The sequence below is a fragment of the Canis lupus genome, chromosome 22 (assembly GCF_048164855.1).
Source record: "Canis lupus baileyi chromosome 22, mCanLup2.hap1, whole genome shotgun sequence".
In the NCBI taxonomy this organism is placed as follows: domain Eukaryota; kingdom Metazoa; phylum Chordata; class Mammalia; order Carnivora; family Canidae; genus Canis; species Canis lupus.
In genome coordinates this window covers 19,805,518-19,827,436 of record NC_132859.1, presented here as the reverse complement: position 1 = coordinate 19,827,436, position 21,919 = coordinate 19,805,518, and the positions used below count along the sequence as shown (strand labels likewise).

Below are 21,919 nucleotides of genomic sequence, written 5' to 3'. Positions count from 1 at the left end.
TCCACGTGTAAATAAAATCCTATGGTATTTGACTTTCTTTGTCTGACTTAATTCACTTACTTCCTAGGTCCATCCATACTATCATAAATAGCAACACTTCATTCTTTTATATGACTGAATAATATACCATTGTATGTAACATACCACATCTTTGTCCATTCTTGCTATCAGTGTCTTTGGGTTGCTTCCATATCTTGGTTTTTGTAAATAATGCTGCAATAAACATAGGATTTATCTTTTTTGAATTAGTGTTTTTGTTTACTTTGGGTAGATACCACTAGTGGATTTACTATACTATATGGTATTTCTATTTTTAATTTTTTGAGGAACCTCTATATTTTCTTTTTTTTTAAGATTTAAATTCAGTTAATTAACATATAGTGTATTATTAATTTCAGAGGGTAGAGTTCAGTGATTCATCAGTCTTATATAACACCCATGGCTCATTATATAACATGCCCTCCTTCATGTCCATCACCTAGTTACTCCATCTCCCACCCTTCTCCCTTTAGCAGCCTTCAATTTGTTTCCTATGATTGAGTCTCTTTTGTTTTGTTTCTTAAATTCCACATATGAGTGAGATCATATAATTGTCTTTCTCTGATGGACTTATTTCACTAAGCATAATATCCTCTAGTTCCATCCACACCATTGCAAATGGCGATATTTCATTTTTTTTTTTGGTAGCTGAGTGTATATATATAGTCCATTGTATGTGTGTGTGTGTGTGTGTGTATATATGTATGTATGTGTATATATATGTATATACATACATATATATCTTCTGTATCCATTCATCTGTCAGTGGACATCTGGGTTCCATCCATAGTTGGGTTATTGTGGAGATTGCTGCTATAAACATTGGGCTGCACGTTCCCCTTTAGATCACTATATTTGTATTGTATCTTTGGGGTAAATCCCCAGTAGTGTAATTGCTGGATCATAGAGTACTCTATTTTTAACTTTTTGAGGAACTTCCATATTGTTTTTGAAAGTAGATGCACCAGCTTGCATTCCCACCAACAGTGTAAGAGGGTTTCCTTTTCTTTTTTTATTTTTTTGAGGGTTTCCTTTTCTCCACAGCTTTGCCAACATCTTGTTTCCTGACTTTTCATTTTAGTCATTCTGACTGTTGTGAGATGGTATCTCATTGTGGTTTTGATTTGTATTTCCCTGATGCTGAGTGATGTGGAACATTTTTTATGTGTCTGTTGTCCATGTGTAGGTCTTTGGAGAAATGTTTGTTCATGTTTTCTCCCCATTTCTTGACTGGCTTATTTGTTCTTTGGGTGTTGAGTTTTATACTAGCCCTTTATCTGATAAGACCTTTGCAAATATCTTCTCCCATTCTGTCGGTTGTCCTTTGGTTTTGTTGATTGTTTCCTTTGCTGTGCAAAGGCTTTTCATCTTGATGAAGTCCCAGTAGTTCATTTTTGCCTTTGTTTCCGTTGCTTTTGGAGACGTGTTTAGCAAGAAGTTGCTGTGGCCAAAGTCACGGAATTTGCTGCCTGTGTTCTCCTTTATAGTTTTGATAGATTCTTGTCTCACATTTAGGTTTTTCATCCATTTTGAGTCTATTTTTATGTATGGTGTAAGAAAATGGCCCAGTTTCATTCTTCTGCATATGGCAGTCCAGTATTCCTAACACCATTTGTTAAAGAGATGATCTTTTGTACTGTTGGATATTCTTTCCTGCTTTGATGAAGATTAGAACTGAAGGTTCATTTCTTGGTTTTCTATTCTATTCCATTGATCTATGTGTCTGTTTTTGTGCTAGTACCATACTGTCTTGATGATCACAGCTTTGTAACAGGTAGAAGTCTGGAGTTGTGATGCCTCCAGCTTTGGTTTTCTTTTTCAACATTTTTTTGGCTATTCAGGGTCTTTTCTGGTTCCATACATTTATTTGTTCCAGCTCTGTGAAAAAAGTAGATGGTATTTTGATAGGGATTGCATTGAATCTTAGATTGCTCTAGATAGTATAGACACTTTAACAATATTTATTCTTCCAATCCATGAACATGGAACCCTTTTTCCATTTCTTGGTGTCTTCCTCAATTTCTTTCATGAGTATTCTATAGTTTTCAGAGTATAGATCCTTTGCGTCTTTGGATAGGTTTATTCCTAGGTATCTTACAGTTTTTGGTGCAGTTGTGAAGGGAATTGACTCCTTAATTTCTCTTTCTTCTGTCTCATTGTTAGTGAATAGAAATGCAGTGGATTTCTATGCATTGGTTTTAAATCCTGCCATTTTTCTGAGTTTCTATGGGAGTTCTAGCAATTCTAGGGTAGATAGAGTCTTCTGGGTTTTCCACATAAAGAATCATGTCATCTGCAGTGAGTGAGAGTTTGACTTCTCCTTTGCCAATGTAGAAACTTTTATTTCTTTTTGCTGTCTGATTGCTAAGGCTAGGACTTCTACTACTATGTTGAACAACAGTAGTTATAGTGGACATCTCTGTTGTGTTCCTGACCTTAGGGGGAAAGCTCTCAGTTTTTCCCAATTGAGAATATTTGCTGTGGGCTTTTCATATATAGCTTTTATGATATCCAGGTATGTTCCCTCCTTCTCTACTATGAAGAGTTTTAATCAAGAAAGAATGCTGTAGTTTGTCAAATGCTTTTTTTGTGTGTGTCTGTTGAGAGGATCACATGGTTCATGTCCTTTCTTTTATTAATGTTGTGTATCACATTGATTGGCAGATATTGAACCACCTGTGTAGCCCAGGAATAAATCCTACTGGGTCATGGTGAATAATCCTTTAAATGTACTGTTGGATCCTATTGGCTAGCATCTTGGTGAGAATTTTGGCATCCACGTTCATCAGGGATATCGATCTGTAATTCTCCTTTTTGGTGGGGTCTTTGGTTTGGGGATCAAGGTAATGTTGATTTCATAGAACGAGTTTGGAAGTTTTCCTTCCATTTCTATTTTCTGAAGCAGTTTCAGAAGAATAGGTATAAATGCTTCTTTAAATGTTTGGTAGAATTCCTCTGGAAGCCATCTGGCCCTGGACTCTTGTTTTTTGAGGGGTTTTTGATTACTACTTTGATTTCCTTGCTGGTTATGGATCTGTTCAGGTTTTCTGTTTCTTCCTGTTTCAGGTTTAGCGGTCCATAATGTTTCTTGGAATTCATCTTGCCTAATTTTTTCCAGATTGCCTAATTTGTTGGCACACAGTTCCTCATAATATATTCTTATAATTGTTTGTATTTCTTAGGTGTTGGTTGTGCGCTCTCCTCTTTCATGATTTCATTTATTTGGGTCCTTTCTGTTTGCTTTTTGATGAGTATGGCAAGGAGTTTATTGATCTTAGTAATTCTTTCAGAGAACCAGCTCTTAGTGCTGTTGATCTGTTCTACTGTTCTTCTGGTCTCTATGTTATTGATTTCTGCTCTAATCTTTATTAAGCTGGGTTAGGCTTAATAAAGATTCTCTTGCTGGGTTTAGACTTTATTTCCTGTTCTTTTTCCAGCTCCTTTAGGTGTAAAGATAGGTTGTGTATTTGAGACATTTCTTGTTTGTTTGTTTGTTTGTTTAAAGATTTTATTTATTTATTCATGAGAGACACAGAGAGAGGGGCAGAGACATAGGCAGAGGGAGAAGCAGGCTCCATGTAGGGAACCTGACGCGGGATTCGATCCCGGATCCCCAGGATCACGCCCTGGGCTGAAGGCAGCGTTAAACCGCTGAGCCACATGGGCTGCCCACCTTTCTTGTTTCTTGAGAAAGGCCTGTATTGCTGTATACTTCCCTCTTAGGACTGCCTTTGCTGCATCCAAACGGTTTTAAATAGTTGTGTTGTCATTTTCATTTGTTTCCATGAAATTTTTTTAGTTCTTCTTCAATTTCCTGGTTGACCCATTCATTCTTTAGTATAGTGCTCTTTAAACTCCAGGTATTTGAGTTCTTTCCAAATTTCCTCTTGTGATTGAGTTTGTGTTTCAAAGCATTGTGGACTGAAAATATTCAGGGAATGATCCCAATTCTTGGTACCATTTGAGACCTGCTTTGTAACTCAGTATATGATTTATTTTCCATGTGCACTTGAGAAGAATGTGTATTTTGTTGCTTTAGGATGGAATGCTCTGAATATATCTGTGAAGTCCATTTGGTCCAGTGTGTAATTCAAAGCCCTTGTTTCCTTGTTGGTATTCTACTTAGATGATCTCCTTATTGCAGTAGGTGAGGTGTTAAAGTCCCCTACTTTACATACCTAACAATGTGTTTCTTTAGTTTTGTTATTAATTGGTTTATATAACTTGCTGCTCCCATGTTTTTGGCATAAATATTTATAATTGTTAGATCTTCTTGTTGGATAGACACTTTAAGTATGATATAGTGTCCTTCTTCATCTCTTACTACAGTCTTTGATTTAAAATCTAATGTGTCTGATATGATGATTGCTACCCCAGCTTTCTTTTGATGTCCATTAGTATGATACATGGTTTTCTCCCCCCTCACTTTCAATCTGGAGGTGTCTTTGGGTCTAAAATGAGTCTCTGGCAGACAGCGTATCAATAGGTCTTGCTTCTTTATCCAATCTGATACCTCATGTCCTTTGATTGGGGCATTTAGCCTTTTTTCATTCAGAGTAACTTGAAAGATATGAATTTAGTGCCATTGTATTACTTGTAAAGTCAGTGTTTCTGTATATTGTCTCTGTTCCTTTCTGGTCTATGCTACTTCTGGGCTCTCTTCACTTAAAAGATTCCATTTAATATTTCTTGCAGGGCTGGTTTAGTGATCACAGGTTCTTTTAATTTCTGTTTGTCCTGGAAGCTCTTTATCTTTCCTTCTATTTTGAACGAGATCTTAGCTGGATAAGGTGTTCTTGGCTGCATATCTTTCTCATTTAGCACCCTAAATATATCATGCCAGTCCTTTCTGGCCTGTGGATAGGTCTTTTGCCAGTCTTATGTTTCTACCCATGTAGGTTATGGACTTCTTGTCTTGAGCTGCTTTCAGGATTTTCTTTTTGTCTCTGAAATTTGCAAGCTTCGCTATTATATGTTGGGATGTTTACCTATTTTTATTGATTTTTGAGGATTCTCTGTGCCTCGTTGAATGCCTATTTCCTTCCCCAGATTAGTGAAGTTCTCAGCTATAATTTGCTCAAATATACCTTCTGCTCCCCCCCCGCCCTTTCTTTTTCTTCTGGGATCCCAATTCTAATATTGTTCATTTTATGGTATCACTCATCTCTTGAATTCTCTCCTCATGATCCAGTATTTGTTCATCTCTCTTTCTCTCAACTTCTTTCCTCTCCACCATTTTGTCTTGTTATGCCTCATTTATCCAAGCAGTTAGAGCTTCCGTTTTTTTAAAGATATTATTTATTTATTATAATAAAGACACAGGAAGAGAGAGAGAGAGAGGCGGAGATACAGGCAGAGGGAGAAGCAGGCTCCATGCAGGGAGCCCGATGTAGGGACCCGATCCTGGGTCTCCAGGATCAGACCCTGGACTGAAGGCGGCTCTAAACCACTGAGTCACCCAGGCTACCCACTTCCATTTTTTAAAATTGCATTTTACTAATAACCTTTTTGATTTTGACTTGATTAGATTTTAGTTCTTTTATTTCTCCAGAACGGGATTCTCTAGTGTCTTGTATGCTTTTTTTTCAAGCTCAGCTAGTATCTTTATAATCATTATTCTGAACTCTAGTTCCAATGTCTTTTTTATATCTCTACTGATTAAGTCCCTGGCAGTCAGTACTGCCTCTTGTTCTCTTTTTTGAGGTGGGTTTTTCCATCTTATTCTGTCCAGAGAAGAATAGATGGATGAGAGAATATAATACTAAAATAGCAACAATGACCCCAGAGAAATAGACCCTAAATGGAGCAGAAGAGACTGCTGAAGAAACTGAAAAGAAAATATTCTCTCTCTCTTTTTAAATTATCAGACAGTTGAAGAGAACAGAATAATATGCTAGATCTATTAGAAAGACTAGACCCCAAATTTGTAATGAAAGTTAAAAAAAATGCATATATATTCTTTACTTTCTTTACAATTTACTATATATACATACACACACACAAAATTAAATACAATGAAAGGATACAATGTAACTGTTAAAATGAGAATTAAAGATAAAAAAGAAAAGAAATAATAAAATGAGACAAATGAACGGAACTAAACAATACAATAGGTTCTGAGTATATTTTGATTTGTTTATTAGAAGAAATTACATCCCAAAATTGTAAAGAAAGAAACACACGGTTAAATACAATCAAAGGACGACGGAATGTAATTGTAAAAATGAAAATTAAAAAGGACTTAAGATGGGATCCCTGGGTGGCTCAGCTGTTTAGTGCCGGTCTTTGGCCCAGGGCATGGTCCTAGAGTCCCGGGATCCAGTCCCACATCGGGATCCCTGTGTGGAGCCTGCTTCTAACTCTGCCTGTGTCTCTGCCCCCCCCCCCCCCCGTGTGTGTGTGTGTCTCATGAATAAATAAATAAAATCTTAAAAAAAAAACAACTTAAGAGTGGATAAAATAAGAAATTGGTTGAAAAGGAAAAAAAATTGATATAATGAAGATCATGATTAAAAAAAAAACTATGACTTCCATATAGCATTTTACCCTAGTGCTGGGGTTTTGCAGTTCTGATTGGTAAATTTGTTCTTAGCCAGATGTTCTTGTTGATCTTCTTGGGGAGGGGCCTGGTGCACTGATTCTCTGGTATCTTTGCCAGGTATAAGCAGTTCTGGATTGCTCTAGGTGGCTTTTGTTCCCTGAAGGCTTTCTGTGCGCTGTAGAGGATGAGAGTGAAAATGGTGGCCTCCCAATCTCCAGCCTAGAAACTCAAAGCTTGTGCCTCCCACTCTTCAGTGCTCCCTCAGGGGAAAGCAGTCCATTGCTCTTACCTCACTGGTCTCTGTTTGTACTCTATGTTCACCCAGCAGTGACCAAACATGTCTATCTCAGGCACGTGGCCCCGTTTGAGTCTCCCAAGCTTTGCAGAAACCTGTGGTATGCACCCATCCTGCTCCTCCTGGGACATGGGAGAGGGAGGGGTCTCACTGTAGTTCTGCCACTTATTGGGCCCCTGCTCAGAGAATGGCTGCCCAACTGAGCCACAGTTTGAGGTTTATGGCAACCCCTAGCTGAAAGCCCACTCCTGGGTCCCCTGATTACAGCTGGCTTCCCCACTCTGACATCTGGTACTCTGCCACATTGAGGCACCCCCATTCTTTCTGTGACCATGGGGATCCTGAGACTACACTGTCCCACCTAGGATTCTGTCCTATTTCACCACCTGAGCACCTTTGAGGCAGGGATGCCCTCACTGGAGCAGACTTGTAAAAGTTGTGATTTTGTATTCTACTGCTATATCACTTTCTGGTAGCTGGCTGAGAGGCGCTCCCATTCCCTGAGGTTTCTCTTTCCATATCAATTCGGATTCACTTTTCTGCACCTCCTACCTTGCAGAAAGTGGTCATTTTTCTATTTGTAGGACTGCAACAGTTCTTTTCTGAGATCTCTGGTTGAGTTCACAGGTATTCAGAATGATTTGATAGCTATTTAGCTGAATTCTCAGGACCAGACAAAACTAAGATCACCCTACTCCTCTGCCATCTTCCTCCCTCCTCCTCTATACTATTTTCTACAGTGGCTGCACCAATTTACATTTCCATCAACAAAGCACGAGGGTTCCCTTTTCTCCACATCCTTGCCAACACTTGCTATTTCTTGTCTTTTTGATAGTGTCCATTCTGACAAGTGTGAATTGATACCTCATCATGGCTTTGATTAGCATTTCCCTGAATAGTGACATTGAGCATCTTTTCATGTGTCTGTTGACTCTATGTTTTCCTTGGAAAAAATGTTTATTCAGGTCTCTGCCCATTTTTGGATTGTTTGATTTCTTGGTGTTATGTAAGTTCTTTCTAAATTTGCATATTAACCCCTTGTTGGATATATAAATTGCAAATGTCTTTTCCCATTTGGTGGATTGCCTTTTAGTTTACTTGATCGTTTCCCTGGCTGGGCATAAGCTTTTTGTGTGTGTATATGTGTGTATAGTCCCAGTAGTCCCACGTAGACAAATGTTGTTAAGGCTGATGTCTAAGAAATTACTGGCTCTATTTTCTTTTAGTAGTTATATAGTTTCAGGTCTCACATTTAGGTCTTTCTTTAAGTTTATTTTTGTCTATGATATAACAAGTGGTCCAGTTCATTCTTTTGGATATAGCTGTTCAGTTTTCCCAGTACCGTTTGTTGAAGAGACTGTCTTTTCCCCATTTATCATAGATTGATTTACCATATAAGTGAGAGCTTAGGGATCCCTGGGTGGCGCGGCGGTTTGGCGCCTGCCTTTGGCCCAGGGCGCGATCCTGGAGACCCGGGATCGAGTCCCACGTCGGGCTACCGGTGCATGGAGCCTGCTTCTCCCTCTGCCTATGTCTCTGCCTCTCTCTCTCTCTCTCTGTGTGTGACTATCATAAATAAATAAAAAATTAAAAAAAAAGAGAGCTTATTTTTATGCCAGTACTGTACTGTTTAGATTATTATAGCGTTGTAGTATAGTTTGAAATCTGGAATTTTGCCACCCCCAGCTTTGGTCTTTTGCAGTTCCATATGAATTTTAGGATGATTAGTTCTAGTATTGTGAAAGCTACTATTGGTATTTTGATAGGGATTGCATTGAAACTGTAGATTGCTTTGGGTAATATGGTCATTTTAACAATATTGATTTATCCAGTCCATGGGCATGGGATATCTTTCCATTTGTTTGTGTCATCTTCAATTTCTTTTATCAGTGTTTTAGTTTTCAGGGTACTCATCTTTCACATCCTGCTAAATTTATTCTTGGGCATCGTATTTTTTGTAGTGCAGTTGTAAATGGAATTGTTTTCTTAATTTCATTGCTACTTCATTATTAGTATATAGAAATAGAGATTTCTATATGTTATTTTTGTATTCTACAACTTCACTGAATTCATTCTAATTTTTTTTTTGGATTCTTTAGGATATTATATGTGTAGTATCATTTTATCTGCAAATCACGACCATTTCACTTCTTCCTTACCAATTTTGATGCCTTTTATTTCTTGTCTGATTGCTACAGCTAGTACTTTCAGAATTATATTGAATAAAAGTAAGGTAGAGATCTTTGACTTGTTCCTGATCTTAGAGGAAAAGCTCGCAGTTTTTTACCATTGAGTATGATGGTAGCCATGGGTTTTTCTTATATAGCTTTTATTATTTGAGGTATGGTCCCTCTAAACTCATTTTCTTGAGAGTTTGTATTATGAACAGTTGTTGAATTCTGTCAAATGCCTTTTCAGCATCTGTTGAGATGATCATCTGATTTTTATCCTCTATTTTGTTACAACGGTGTATCATGTTAATTGGCTTTGTGCATATTGAATGATTGTTTGTTCCCAGAATAAATCTCACTTGATTGTGGTGAATGATTCTGTTAATGTATTTTTAAATGAGGTCTCCAAATATTTTGTTGAGAATTTTTCATCCATGTTGATCCGAGATATTGGCCTGTAGTTTTCTTTTTTTTGTGAAGCCTTTGTCTAGTTTTGATATGAGGGTGATGCTGGCTATAGAAAAGGTATTTAGAAGCTTTCCTCTTTTTGGGGGGAGGGGAGTACTTTGTGGAGAATAGGTATTGATTCTTCAAATGTTTGGTAGAATTCACGTGTCAGTCCATTTGGTCCTGGACTTCTCTGTTTGTTGGGAGTTTATTGGTTATCAGTTGTTTTGTTATTAGTAATTGATCTGTTCAGATTTTCATTTTCTTCCTGATTCAGTTTTTAAAGATTGTGTTTTTAGGAATTTACCCATGTTTTTCTAGGTTGTCCAGTTTGTTGGCACGTAATTTTTCCTAGTAGTCTCTTAAAATCCTTTGTATTTCCATGGCATGGGTTGTTACTTATTTCTGATTTTATTTCTTTGGGTCCTCTTTTTCTTTTTCCTTGATGACTCTGCTTAAAGTTACCTATTTGTTTATCTGTTCAAAGAATGAGCTCTTGATTTCATTGATCTTTTCAATTTTTTTAAAAGATTATTTTCAAATTTTTCCATTTATTTCTGTCTGATCTTTGTCATTTTTTTTTCCTTCTCTAACCTTGGGCTTTGTTCATTTTTATTTTTTTAAGACCCTTTATGTGTAAGGTTAGAGTGTTTGAGATTTTTTGTTTCTGAGATAGAATGGTATCCCTATAAATTTCCCTCTTAGAATTGCTTTTGCTATGTCCCAAAGATTTTGGACCATTGTATTTTCAGTTTTCTTAATGTATTTTTTGATTTTCTGTTTGTTGTTGTTGACCCATTGGTTGTTTAGCCTCCATGTATTTGTGAATTTTTTCTTCCTTCTTTCTTTCTTTTTTTTTTTTTTTAAAGATTTTATTTATTTATTAGCAACACAGAGAGAGAGAGAGAGGCAGAGAGACACAGGCAGAAGGAGAAGCAGGCTCCATGCAGGGAGCCTGACGTGGGACTCGATCCTGGGTCTTCAGGATCACACCCTGGGCTGCAGGCGGCGCCAAACCGCTGCGCCACCGGGGCTGCCCTTTTTTCTTCTGTTCTCCTCTCTTCTCTCCTCTCTCCTCTCTCCTCCTCTCATCTCTCTCCTCCTCTCTCCTCTCTTCTCTTCTCTCCTCTCTTCTCTTCTCTCCTCTCTTCTCTCTTCTCCTCTCTTCTCTCTTATCCTCTCCCCTCTCCCCTTTCTCCTCTCCTTTCCTTTTCTTCCTGGTAATTGATTGCTAGTTTCATACTGTGGTGGTTGGAAAAGATGAATGATATTTCAATCTTGTTCATTCTTAAAAATGTTCCATGTGGGGGCAGCCCAGGTAGCTCAGCGGTTTAGTGCCGCCTTCATCCCAGGGCGTGATCCTGGAGACCCGGGATCGAGTCCCCCACCTCAGGCTCCCTGCATGGAGCCTGCTTCTCCCTCTGCCTGTGTCTCTGCCTCTCTCTCTCTCTGTCTCTGACTATCTTTTATGATAGTCACAGAGAGACTATCATAAAAAAAAAAAAAAAAAAAGCTGTGTTACCTACTTTTATATTCTGGTTTCTTTCATTTTATCCCCCCCCTCAAACTTTTGAGTTTATAGTTTAATACATATATTTTATTAATTACAATATCACAAATGAAAGAAATGTAAGTCCATTATAGAGAACATAGTCAAATAGCCACATCTAACTGCAGGGGAAGGCTGGGAAATGTAGCCATTTGCCCATCATTTGTGGTACAGTAATAGAAATGGAAGTTGGATTTTAGATGGATACTTAGCAGTCTCTGCTACACTCTTAATGCTTTAAAAATAAAAGCAAGTAATATGTATATAGGAAAACTTTAATTACAGAAACATGTAAAATGAAATGTACATCTTTTTCTTTCTCCTTTCTTCATATCAGCCTTCTTTCCCAGATGTAAACGCCATTAAGTTTTGTGTTTTTCCAAAAAAAAATTATTACATTCCAAATAATATATCCATATACTTAACTTCTAACTCAAAAAATTGTATTATATACGCTTTCACATTTTGCTCTTTTTCACTTTCTTTCCCTACCTGGTAATACAGATTTACTTCATTTATTGTAATGATGGTATAGTATTTGTTTTATGGATGGAACATTGCCCTGCTGATAGGCATTTAGATCCTCTAAGTTTTGCTTTTACAAGCAGTGCTGCAATAAACATCTGTGTGTATATTAGTATATTTTTGTGAGTATATCCAGTGGATTGGAGCCCAGCAATGGAATTTGGTCAATCAATATGAATATTTAAAATTTTTGAAAAAAAGTTTTCTGGATAGTCAAGCTTCTAAGTCCAGAACTCCACATATCCTCCAAAAACTGTATAGGTCAATAAGAACAACAATTAAAATTGTCATTTTCTTGGCTTCAGTTTCTAGTAGGTCTGTTTCTTGCATTCCTACTTACAAGTCTCTGTGGAGAATTGGAGTGTTGAGAAATTGCACAGATAAAAGAGAAAGGAATTTGGTAGAATTGCTTTCAGGAAGAGGAAGTCGCCGTTAAGTGAAAATAGTGGAAAAGAGTCCTTTTGAGTCACAGCAGTGACTTCAGGGAAGGGACTTAAACATATAGAAATCAAGAAAGCAGTCATGGAACGGCATTGCTTCTGGGGAAGACCTATTAGAAGGGAGATCATCTTTGAAAATTGTGAAGTGAAGGAAAAATGAAGCAAGGTAGCTTGATATGTCTACAAGATAAAAACAATAAATTTTGAAGGTGGTATTACCCCTTTGCTTGTCCTTTCCAAAAATCAAGATGTGCATTAACTAAATGGCACTTTGCTGTACCGACAGACAACGGGAGCTCTTGAGCTGGGAGTCATGTTTGTCATCTCACTGCCAACTTGGAGCACAAAATGCACAGATACAAGTCGTTTATATAAAGCTTATTAAAATAAAAAGTAAGAATAAAAAACTTCAATTGAGAAAACACCCTTTGCTATAAAGTCAGTCATGAAGTAGATGATCATACTGCAGTCTGAATTCAGTACCTTCAAGTAAGTATTTGAGGTTATACAAATCAGAAATTTAGAAACTCATGACAAAAGCACATGAAATAGAAGTAAAGTTAGAGCTGATTGAATTAAAATAGGGGGGTAAAATTGTTTATCAGAAATGAAGATAGAAGATGTTTTAAGGAGAATTCACTTGAATGAAATTTAATAAGGAACATTGAAGAAAAGTGAGAAAACCAGGAAATTTAAGATAAAAGGGTAAAAAAATGACTTAAGTAGATAAGCAAAGAGTGAATTTACATGTAATTGGAGTGTCTGAAGAAGAAAAACCAAACTTGTATTAATATTTAAAACTGTGTTCTAAAAAAACACATATAAAATAAGACCTAGAGTTAAATAATGAAAAAGCCATTTCCCAGAACACCTGGGAAGATTAACCTAGAATGATCAAAGCTGAGTAAATATTGACTCTTAGATTTTTAAAATAAAAAAAAATCTATTTGATTTTTAAATGACTATTAGATTTTTAAAATAAAATCTTCAGGACTTGGAGACAAAAACTTCCTATAATTTACAAAGATGAGAGACTGAATAGCATCAAATTTCTCAAAAGTAACACATAAAACAGGGCAACAATGGAAAAGTACTTTCAGGAGACTCGAGATTATGAGACTAAGGATTTTATATCTGGCCAAGCTGATGTATTAAGTATTATACTAAAGAAAACCAGTATTAAGTGTTAATACTTAAGTATTAATTAGGTATTCAGACTAAAGAAAACCAGTTTTAACTATGAGACAACTGAGGGAATACTGTGTTCCCAGGCTTTTTTTTTTTTTTTTTTTTTTTTTTTTTGAGGAATCTTCTAGCAGATGAACAAGCAAGAGATGACTAGAGAAATTTCAATGAAAGGATTGATGGTGCTTATTTAATAATAATTCGAAGACTAAAACAGAGCTGGAAATGAGGGTGGAAGACCCTGTATAAATGCTATGTTTTTAGTTGCAGAAAAAATGCAACTGAAAAAATGGGAGGAGAAGGAAGAGAAAGAGTAGTAGAATAAGTTCACTGGTGTGAGTCAACAGATATTATTACAAATAGTTTTATTAACCCAGTTAATAAAACGGCAAATAAATAGATGAAGGCCTATTAAATAGGTATAATTATAAAAGTACACACTAGATAAAAATAGAAACTTAGTAAATAACAACATAAACACACAAACAGTAAAATAACATGGTTCACAAGGAGTAATTATAAAGAGTAAAAAACCAAATGTCTTTTATGTGAATAAATATGAATGGCTTAGCTTATTAAACTCCCGTTATCTCCTTTATTAAAAGAAAAAGAGGTTTAATTTGCCTCATAAAGCAAGACCAAGTGCTTTCCGAAGTCATTCAGGAAAGTTAAAAATAAGGGATGGGCAAAAGGTATACCAGAGAATGGAAACAATGTAGTGTTTGTGATCCTAACATCGGATGACATAAAGTATTGATTATGGCAAGTAAAGACATTTTCATTTGCTAAAAGCCACAATTCATAATGATGATAAAAAAAAAAAAAAAATCCGTGTCCCTAGGGCACCTGGCTGGCTCAGTCAGTTAAGCATCTGCCTTCGGCTCAGGCCATGATCTCAGGGTCCTGGGATCGACCCCCACATCAAGCTCTCTGCTTACGGGGAGTCTGCTTCTCTCTCACCACCCTGCTTGTGCTCTCTCTCAAGTAAATAAATCTTTTTTTTTTTTTTTTAAGATTTTATTTATTTATTCATGAGAGGCACACAGAAAGAGGCAGAGAGAAAAGCAGGCTCCCACACATCCCACAAATATTTAACGTAAACACACAATTAAGACAAGTCAAGGGGATCCCTGGGTGGCGCAGCGGTTTAGCGCCTGCCTTTGGCCCAGGGTGTGATCCTGGAGACCCGGGATGGAGTCCCACATCGGGCTCCCTGCATGGAGCCTGCTTCTCCCTCTGCCTGTGTCTCTGCCTCTCTACATATATATCTATCATGAATAAATAAATAAAATCTTAAAAAAAAAAATGACAAGTCAAATGGCCAAAAAAGAAAAAAAAAAATCTAAGAGATCTCAGTCACACTAATGGGTAGATCTTCTAGATGTATTTCAGACTTTACAACCTTGTACTAGGCATTAAATCATCCCTTCCAGTATGCATGGAACATTTACAAAAAGATGATTACATATTAGGTCAGAAAGAGAGCATTGGTAAATTCCATAAAACAAAAATATCACAAACAACACTGATTGAAGCAATCAATTTATAGCCACAGAAACAAAAGCACTGTTTCATTTGAAAATCTATTCTTGACTGAAAGGAGAAAATATAAGTCCAAATGACAGAACTCTTAAAAAAAAAATTACATATTAAAATCTGCGGAATACTTTCAAAACAATGAGCAAAGGAAAATATATGGCTTTAAGTGCTTAGTAAAAATGGGGATCCCTGGGTGGCGCAGCGGTTTGGCGCCTGCCTTTGGCCCAGGGCGTGATCCTGGAGACCCGGGATCGAATCCCACATCAGGCTCCCCGTGCATGGAGCCTGCTTCTCCCTCTGCCTGTGTCTCTGCCTCTCTCTCTCTCTCTGTGACTATCATGAATAAATAAATAAATAAAAATTAAAAAAAAAAAATAAGTGCTTAGTAAAAATGAAAGAAGGAGAATGAACTAAATTCCCTGCTCAAGAAGCCAGGAGGGAAAAAACAACAAAAACAAAACATTTTGGGCAGCCTGGGTGGCTTAGCGGTTTAGTGCCACCTTCAGCCCAGGGCATGATCCTGGAGACCCAGGATCGAGTCCCACATCAGGCTCCTTGTATGGAGCCTGCTTCTCCCTCTGCCTTTGTCTCTGCCTCTCTCTCTCTGTCTCTATGAATAAATAAATAAAATTAAAAAAATATTTTGAAAGAAATCACAAAGGATTTGAGAAGGATAAAAGCAGGAATTTCATGATTTAGGAAATTTCATATGGATATGAAATTCATATTTCATACAAATATGAAAAGAAGGAATAGCCGTAGAGATATAAACTTAAAAATCATATGAGATAAACTAGATAAATTTGTTTGGAAAACAACATTTTACCAGAAATTGACCCCATTAGAAGTAAAAAGCTTACGTGGACTAAAATCCATTGAAGGAATTACTTCGCAGAGAAAGTGTATGACCCGGATAGTTTCATTTGGGAATTCCATGAAACATTAAAAAACCAGAATCATAGTGCTACACGTATTGTTTAAGAGCATAGACAGTTAAAACAAAACAAAACAAAAAACCCAAAAACCCAAAAAACCAAAACAGAAAACCTTCCTCTCTCCCAATTCTTTTTATGAAGCAAGTATGACATTAATATCTGGATCTGATAAAGACAACTTAAAAAGACTTCAGATCAGTATCACTTATCAGTATTGGCATTACAACACCAAGTAACTGTTAGCTAGTCGACTCCAACACTATATTAAAATTATACACCATGACCAAGTGGGATTTACTGTAGGAATTCAAGGTCCTAGGACATGTAGCAATGTATTTTATTAATAGATAGAAGGGAGAGAAATCATACGATCATTTATATAGATGCTAAGAAAAGCTTTTAAGAAAGTACACCTGTTCCTAATAGGAGCACTCAGGCAAATAGGAATTGATGGGTACTTTAAAAAAGTTTTTTTAAATTTAAATTCTAGTTAATAATCCAGTATCTTAATAAAGAAAAACCTAGTTCCACTAAGATCAGGAACAAGACAAGGAGGCCTACTGTTTACACTATTAATATTTCATTAGAGATACTAGCCAATGCAATTAGACAAGAAGGAGATCAACTAAAGGCAAAAGCCCTGAAAACGAATTTAAACTGTTTGTATCTGATACAGTGTAGTATGAAATGCTAGAGAGTGGTGAAACAAACAATAAGGAATAAGATATAAAATTAACATAGAAACTGTCATAAACACAATAACCCATTATATTATGGTAACAAACAAAGAAGATAAAATATTTAGTAACACCCTATGGGATGAATTTAAAAACTTATGAAAAAAAAGAAAGGAGGTTTGAATAAATGAAGAGGTATTGTCTATTCTGGTTATTGGGTTAATATCATAAAAACTCTTCCTGAGTTAATTTGTAAATTTAAAGCAATCTCAAAAAATTTTTTAAAAGATTTTATTTATTTGACAGAGCACAAGCAGGGGTAGTGGCAGGCAGAGGGACAGGGATGGGGAGAAGCAGGCTCCCGCAGAGCAGGGAGCCTGATGCGGGACTTGATTGCAGGACCTAGGATCATGACCTGAGCCAAAGACTGACACTTAACCAACTGAGCCACCCAGGTGCCCCTCAAAGAAAATTTTTACGATACTGCTAGACAAGTTTATACAAAGGTTCTTAAAGATTAATCTCAAATTGTTTTTAAACTAGCTTGATTTCAAAAGAAGACTAAAGATTCCCTTAAGTTTAAGAAAAATATGTTCATATGGAAAAATAAAAGTGCAAGAATAACTAGCAATGTACTACAAAAGAAAGACTATGCCATATCCTACAATAAAGCATACTATAGTTAAAATAGTGTGGTGCTATTCCACAAACAGACCAGTGGGATAGAATAGAAAAGCTAGAAGTAGATACATGTATATATAGAATATAGGTAACACGGAAAAGGTTTTACCTCAAATACTAGGGGTGAAGATAACTTTTAATTTATTTACTATTTATTTATTTATGATTTTATTTATTTATTCATGAGAGACACACACACACACAGAGAGGCAGAGACACAGGCAGAGGGAGAAGCAGGCTCCATGCAGGGAGCCCAATGTGGGATTTAATCCCAAGTCTCCAGGATCACGCCCTGGGCTGAAGGCGGTGCTAAACTGCTGAGCTACCCGGGCTGCCCAAAGATAGCTTTTTTTTTTAATAAATGGTGGACAACTGGATAGCTAGCTGGTTAGTACTTTACACAAAAATGAACCACAGTTAGACCAGAGAACTAGATATAGTAAGTAAAATCCATGTAAACACTAAAAGTGTAGATGAATTTCCCTAACTTCAGGGGAAAGTAATGAAGATTTTGGATAGAACTCAAAATCCAGTTTCAGTTTTTAAAAAAATTGGTAAATTTGACTAGGTCAAATGTTTAAAAATCCCATTCTGCATAGCAAAAATTTATAAAGAAAGTCAAAAGCAACAAAGTGGAAGGACATATTTGCAATGTAGATCCCAAATGAGATTAATATCTCTAATATGTTTTTTAAAAACTCTTAAAATTTGAAATAAAGACCAAAATTGATAGAAAAACAAGCAAAACCATGGGTAGCTCACAAAAATATATATAAAATGGACCTTAAACATTTGGAAAGATTTTCAAATGTTTTCATTTGAAAACATTTTCATTGTTTTCATTTTCATTATGTTAGGAATGCAAGATAAATTATACTGAGTCATCATTTCTCATCTATCAGATTGGCAAAAAATACAAAACTTGAAAACATTTTCCATTGGTAAGTCTAGCAAAGCAAACTCTTATAAATTGCTGGGAAGGGCATATGGTAATTTCTAAGACTAAGTGGATATTTACATGTGAACCCAGCAGTCCCCTTTTCAGGTATTCACACTGAAGATACACTTTTCGTCATCCAAAATTATAGACGTACAAGGTTGTGTTACTTGCAGTTGCAAAATATTCTAGGCAACCTGAACTTAAAATAATGTAAGCAAAGCATAGATTACTTGAGTAAACTTTGGTACATCCACACAGTAGAGTACTAGACAGGAAAAAAAGTGGGCATGATGTCTGTGAACTGATAGGGAGTGATTCTTGAGAAAGATTAAGAAACCTGAAGTGCTAAAGAGTACCAGTAGTAGGGTTACTTTCCTTCTTACAAGTGGGAATTAGAAAGGTATACATGTATCTGTTCATTTCTGTAATACACCCATGAGAGAGAAAATGAGATTAATGACAGGGTGGGTGGAATTAGGGTAGAAGGGATGGGGAGTGGTATTAAACTATGTTGAGTTTATATATTAAAAAAAATAAAATAAAATAAAAAAAATCAAGTCTGAGGGAAAACCTTTAAGATGAAATAAAAACAAATGAACCTGCATTTCAAATGAATAACTTTTGAACATGATATTTTGACTATATACCTTTAGTCTAGCAACAAATAGTTGTAAAGCAATACTGAATTTTAGTGTTTTTGTTTTTGCAGTCAAATAGGGGTGTGTGTGTGTGTGTGTGTGTGTGTGTGTGTGTGTCTATGTGTATGTAGCTGTGGTTTTCTTAACTCTGCTCTCTGAAGGAATCTGAGCCTTTTGGAGAAATGGCCGATTCTGGGCTTGGGCCAAGAAAAAATATAAGATGAGCTTGAAAGTAATATAATTCCAGAATGTAATGTAGTACTCAAAGAGCGATGGAGAAACATCAGAGTGGCACAAGAGCCCTCTTGAATGAGCTCTTACTGGCAACTCTGGGGCAATTTAAACATAAAATAATGGTGGTAAAGATTATAATCCATATAATAAAACAAGAATTGCTAAGTTCATACTTGTGAATGATGTAAAGAAATGGGAAAGGCAGAGACTTTTCTGACAGCAGAATGCTAGCTAATGGGGTGAGGGAAGTCTCCATTCAGCAGCTATGGTGACAATAATTGGGTCAGGCAAGAATTATGAATGCTAAAGTAGTGGGTAAAAGTTCGATGAATAGAATTTTTACATACTCTCTAAGTATTTTCCCGTAGTATACTTATTAAAAATGGAAAAATGGTAATTTTACAGGGAAGAAACCTGGCATATATCACCACCATTAATGGCCAAATTGACATCATGTATCTTTTTTTTTTTTTTAAACCACAACACCGGGCTCGAACCCACCATCCTGAGATCAACACCTGAGCTGAGATCAAGAGTTGGACACTTAAGTGACTGAGCCACCCAGGAGCCTCCATTATGTGCCTTTTGATAGGATTTACTGAGAGGGTCACTTCTGTGATACTATGCCAAAAATACCCTGAAATTAAATATAAAGAAACATTAAACCCAAACAAGGCAAATAACTAAATGACCTGTCTGGTCTTCAAAGATGTCATGATCATGAAGAAAGGGACTGTGGGGGGAAATTAAAGGAGGCTAAGAGATGTGACTGCCAAAAGCACATGGTGCTCTTGGGTTAGATTCTAGAACCAGATTTTTGTTGCTATAAAGGGTATTGAATAAATGGCAAAATTTGAATAAGGTTTTATAGTAGTATTAGTTTCCTGATTTTGATAATCTCACTGTAGTTAGAATGCCCTTGTTCTTAGGCGGTATATACTGAGGTACTTAGCAGTAAAGAGGCATCGTTTTTGTAACTTACTCTCAAACAATTTAGGAGAAAAATTGTGTGTATATACATACATATGTAGAAAGAGAATATATATTTAGTCACAGGTATATGGAGAGGAGAGAGAAAGGGGAGGTGGGTACAGAGAGGGAACCATAAAGCATATATAGTAAAATGTTAAATGGAGAATCTGGCTGAAGGATATATACTCCCCCCACCCCCCACTATTCTGGAAATTTTTATGTACGTTTGAAATGATTTAAAAATAAAGTTATGTGAGTAAAAAATATTGGGAAATTCAAATGGAACCTTTAAAAAGGCTGTACTGGTTTATCCTCCCCAGCTGTGTGCAGGAAGATTTTCCCCTCCCGCAGGGTGGTGGTGCTGCCATTCCAGTTGTCCTGCATCCTTGAAGAACCTGTGGTGAGGTGGGGGCTCTCCAGCTGTGTCATTCTGTAATGGAAATGCCTGGAATTCTGTAATATAGTTGTATCTGGTTCCTTATCATTTTGAGCTCTGGTGTAAATTTATCCCTACAGGTTGTTGATGAGCGAGAATTTTTTGAGATCATGCCCAATTATGCCAAGAACATCATTGTTGGTTTTGCAAGAATGAATGGGAGGACTGTTGGAATTGTTGGCAACCAACCTAAGGTGGCTTCAGGTAGGTGGGAGAAGCTCTCACAAACCTTGGGCGGCGGTTGGGGGCGAGGGCTGCCTGGGTTCATGGTGTCTCCCTTCTGCCTTTTCCTCAGATGAGCCCTCCATTGGCCAGAGAAGAAACTCAGATGTTGCTGTAAAAGCTCTTTTCTCTTTTAATGTTTATATCTCAAACAGCTTCTTTTGTACTTTAATTGTTTAAGGGTTTATAGATAACTTTCCTCAAGTTAAGAAGTTCTTTACTTTTTCAGATGTCTGCTTTCTTTCTCCCCCTAGTTAGATTTATGTCTCACACACTAAAACTATGAGCTCCATGAGGGCAGGGGTGTTGATATTTTAGTCATCATTTTATTTCCAGTGTCAGGTACACAGTTGGTGGGTGATGAGTTAACAGGATCTTCCTGTGTCTGTTTCCCACAGCCTTCTGGTGGTATGGCCAGAGCTGAGCCACGGCCAGCCAGGTCATGGGGACTTGGCCATGGCTGTGCTCTGGGTGCTGTTGGAAGTCTGGCATGAGAATGGTAGACACTGCTTTCCTCCTATTTTCCTTCTTAGGTTTATTTGGAATCCCTGTGTAGGAAAATTGTGCCCTCCCTACAGGCCCAGCCTCATCTTTTATTTCTGTCATGGCAATTTTACCTTGTCTTTAGAAAAGCTTTTTTTTTTTTTTTAAACAACATTTTTTATCATGGTAAAAAATATATGTACATATAATGTAAAGTTTGCTGTTTTAACAACTTTTTTAAAGTATATAATGTAGTGGCATTAATTACATTCACACTGTGCAGTCCTTACCACTGTATTCTAGAAATTCTTCAAGTAGAAAAAGACTCCCTTTCTACCTAACCCTTAGACCTTGATGATCTAAATCTACTCTCTACAAATTTACCCATTCTAGATATCCCTTGAAAGTGGAATCATGTAGTAGTAGTCTTTTTGTGTCAAATTTATTTTACTTAGCATAATGTTTTCAAGGTTCATCTATGTTGTAGCATGTAACAGAACTTTATAACTTTTTATGGCTAAGTGATATTCCATTGTAGGTATATGCCACATTTTGTTTAACCATTCTTTTTTTTTTTTAAGTTTTTTTTTATTTATTTGTGATAGTCATACAGAGAGAGAGAGAGAGAGGCAGAGACACAGGCAGAGGGAGAAGCAGGCTCCATGCACCGAGAGCCCGACGTGGGATTCGATCCCGGGTCTCCAGGATCGCGCCCTGGGCCAAAGGCAGGCGCCAAACCGCTGCGCCACCCAGGGATCCCCTCTTTTTTTTTTTTTTTTATAATTTATTTTTTATTGGTGTTCAATTTACCAACATACAGAATAACACCCAGTGCTCATCCCGTCAAGTGCCCCCTCTCAGTGCCCATCACTCATTCACCCCCATCCCTGCCCTCCTCCCCTTCCACCACCCCTAGTTCGTTTCCTAGAGTTAGGAGTCTTTATGTTCTGTCTCCCTTTCTGATATTTCC

General features: G+C 36.8%; 1 protein-coding gene across 1 annotated transcript in view; it reads left to right on the top strand.

Moving 5' to 3' along the window:
- Positions 1-21,919, top strand: part of PCCB (propionyl-CoA carboxylase subunit beta) — a 92,951-nt gene that overhangs the window by 51,165 nt on the left and 19,867 nt on the right. Inside the window, exon 10 of the mRNA XM_072792620.1 lies at positions 20,325-20,448. Within this exon, the coding sequence (XP_072648721.1) occupies positions 20,325-20,448 (124 nt within the window). The remainder of the gene's footprint in view (positions 1-20,324; positions 20,449-21,919) is intronic.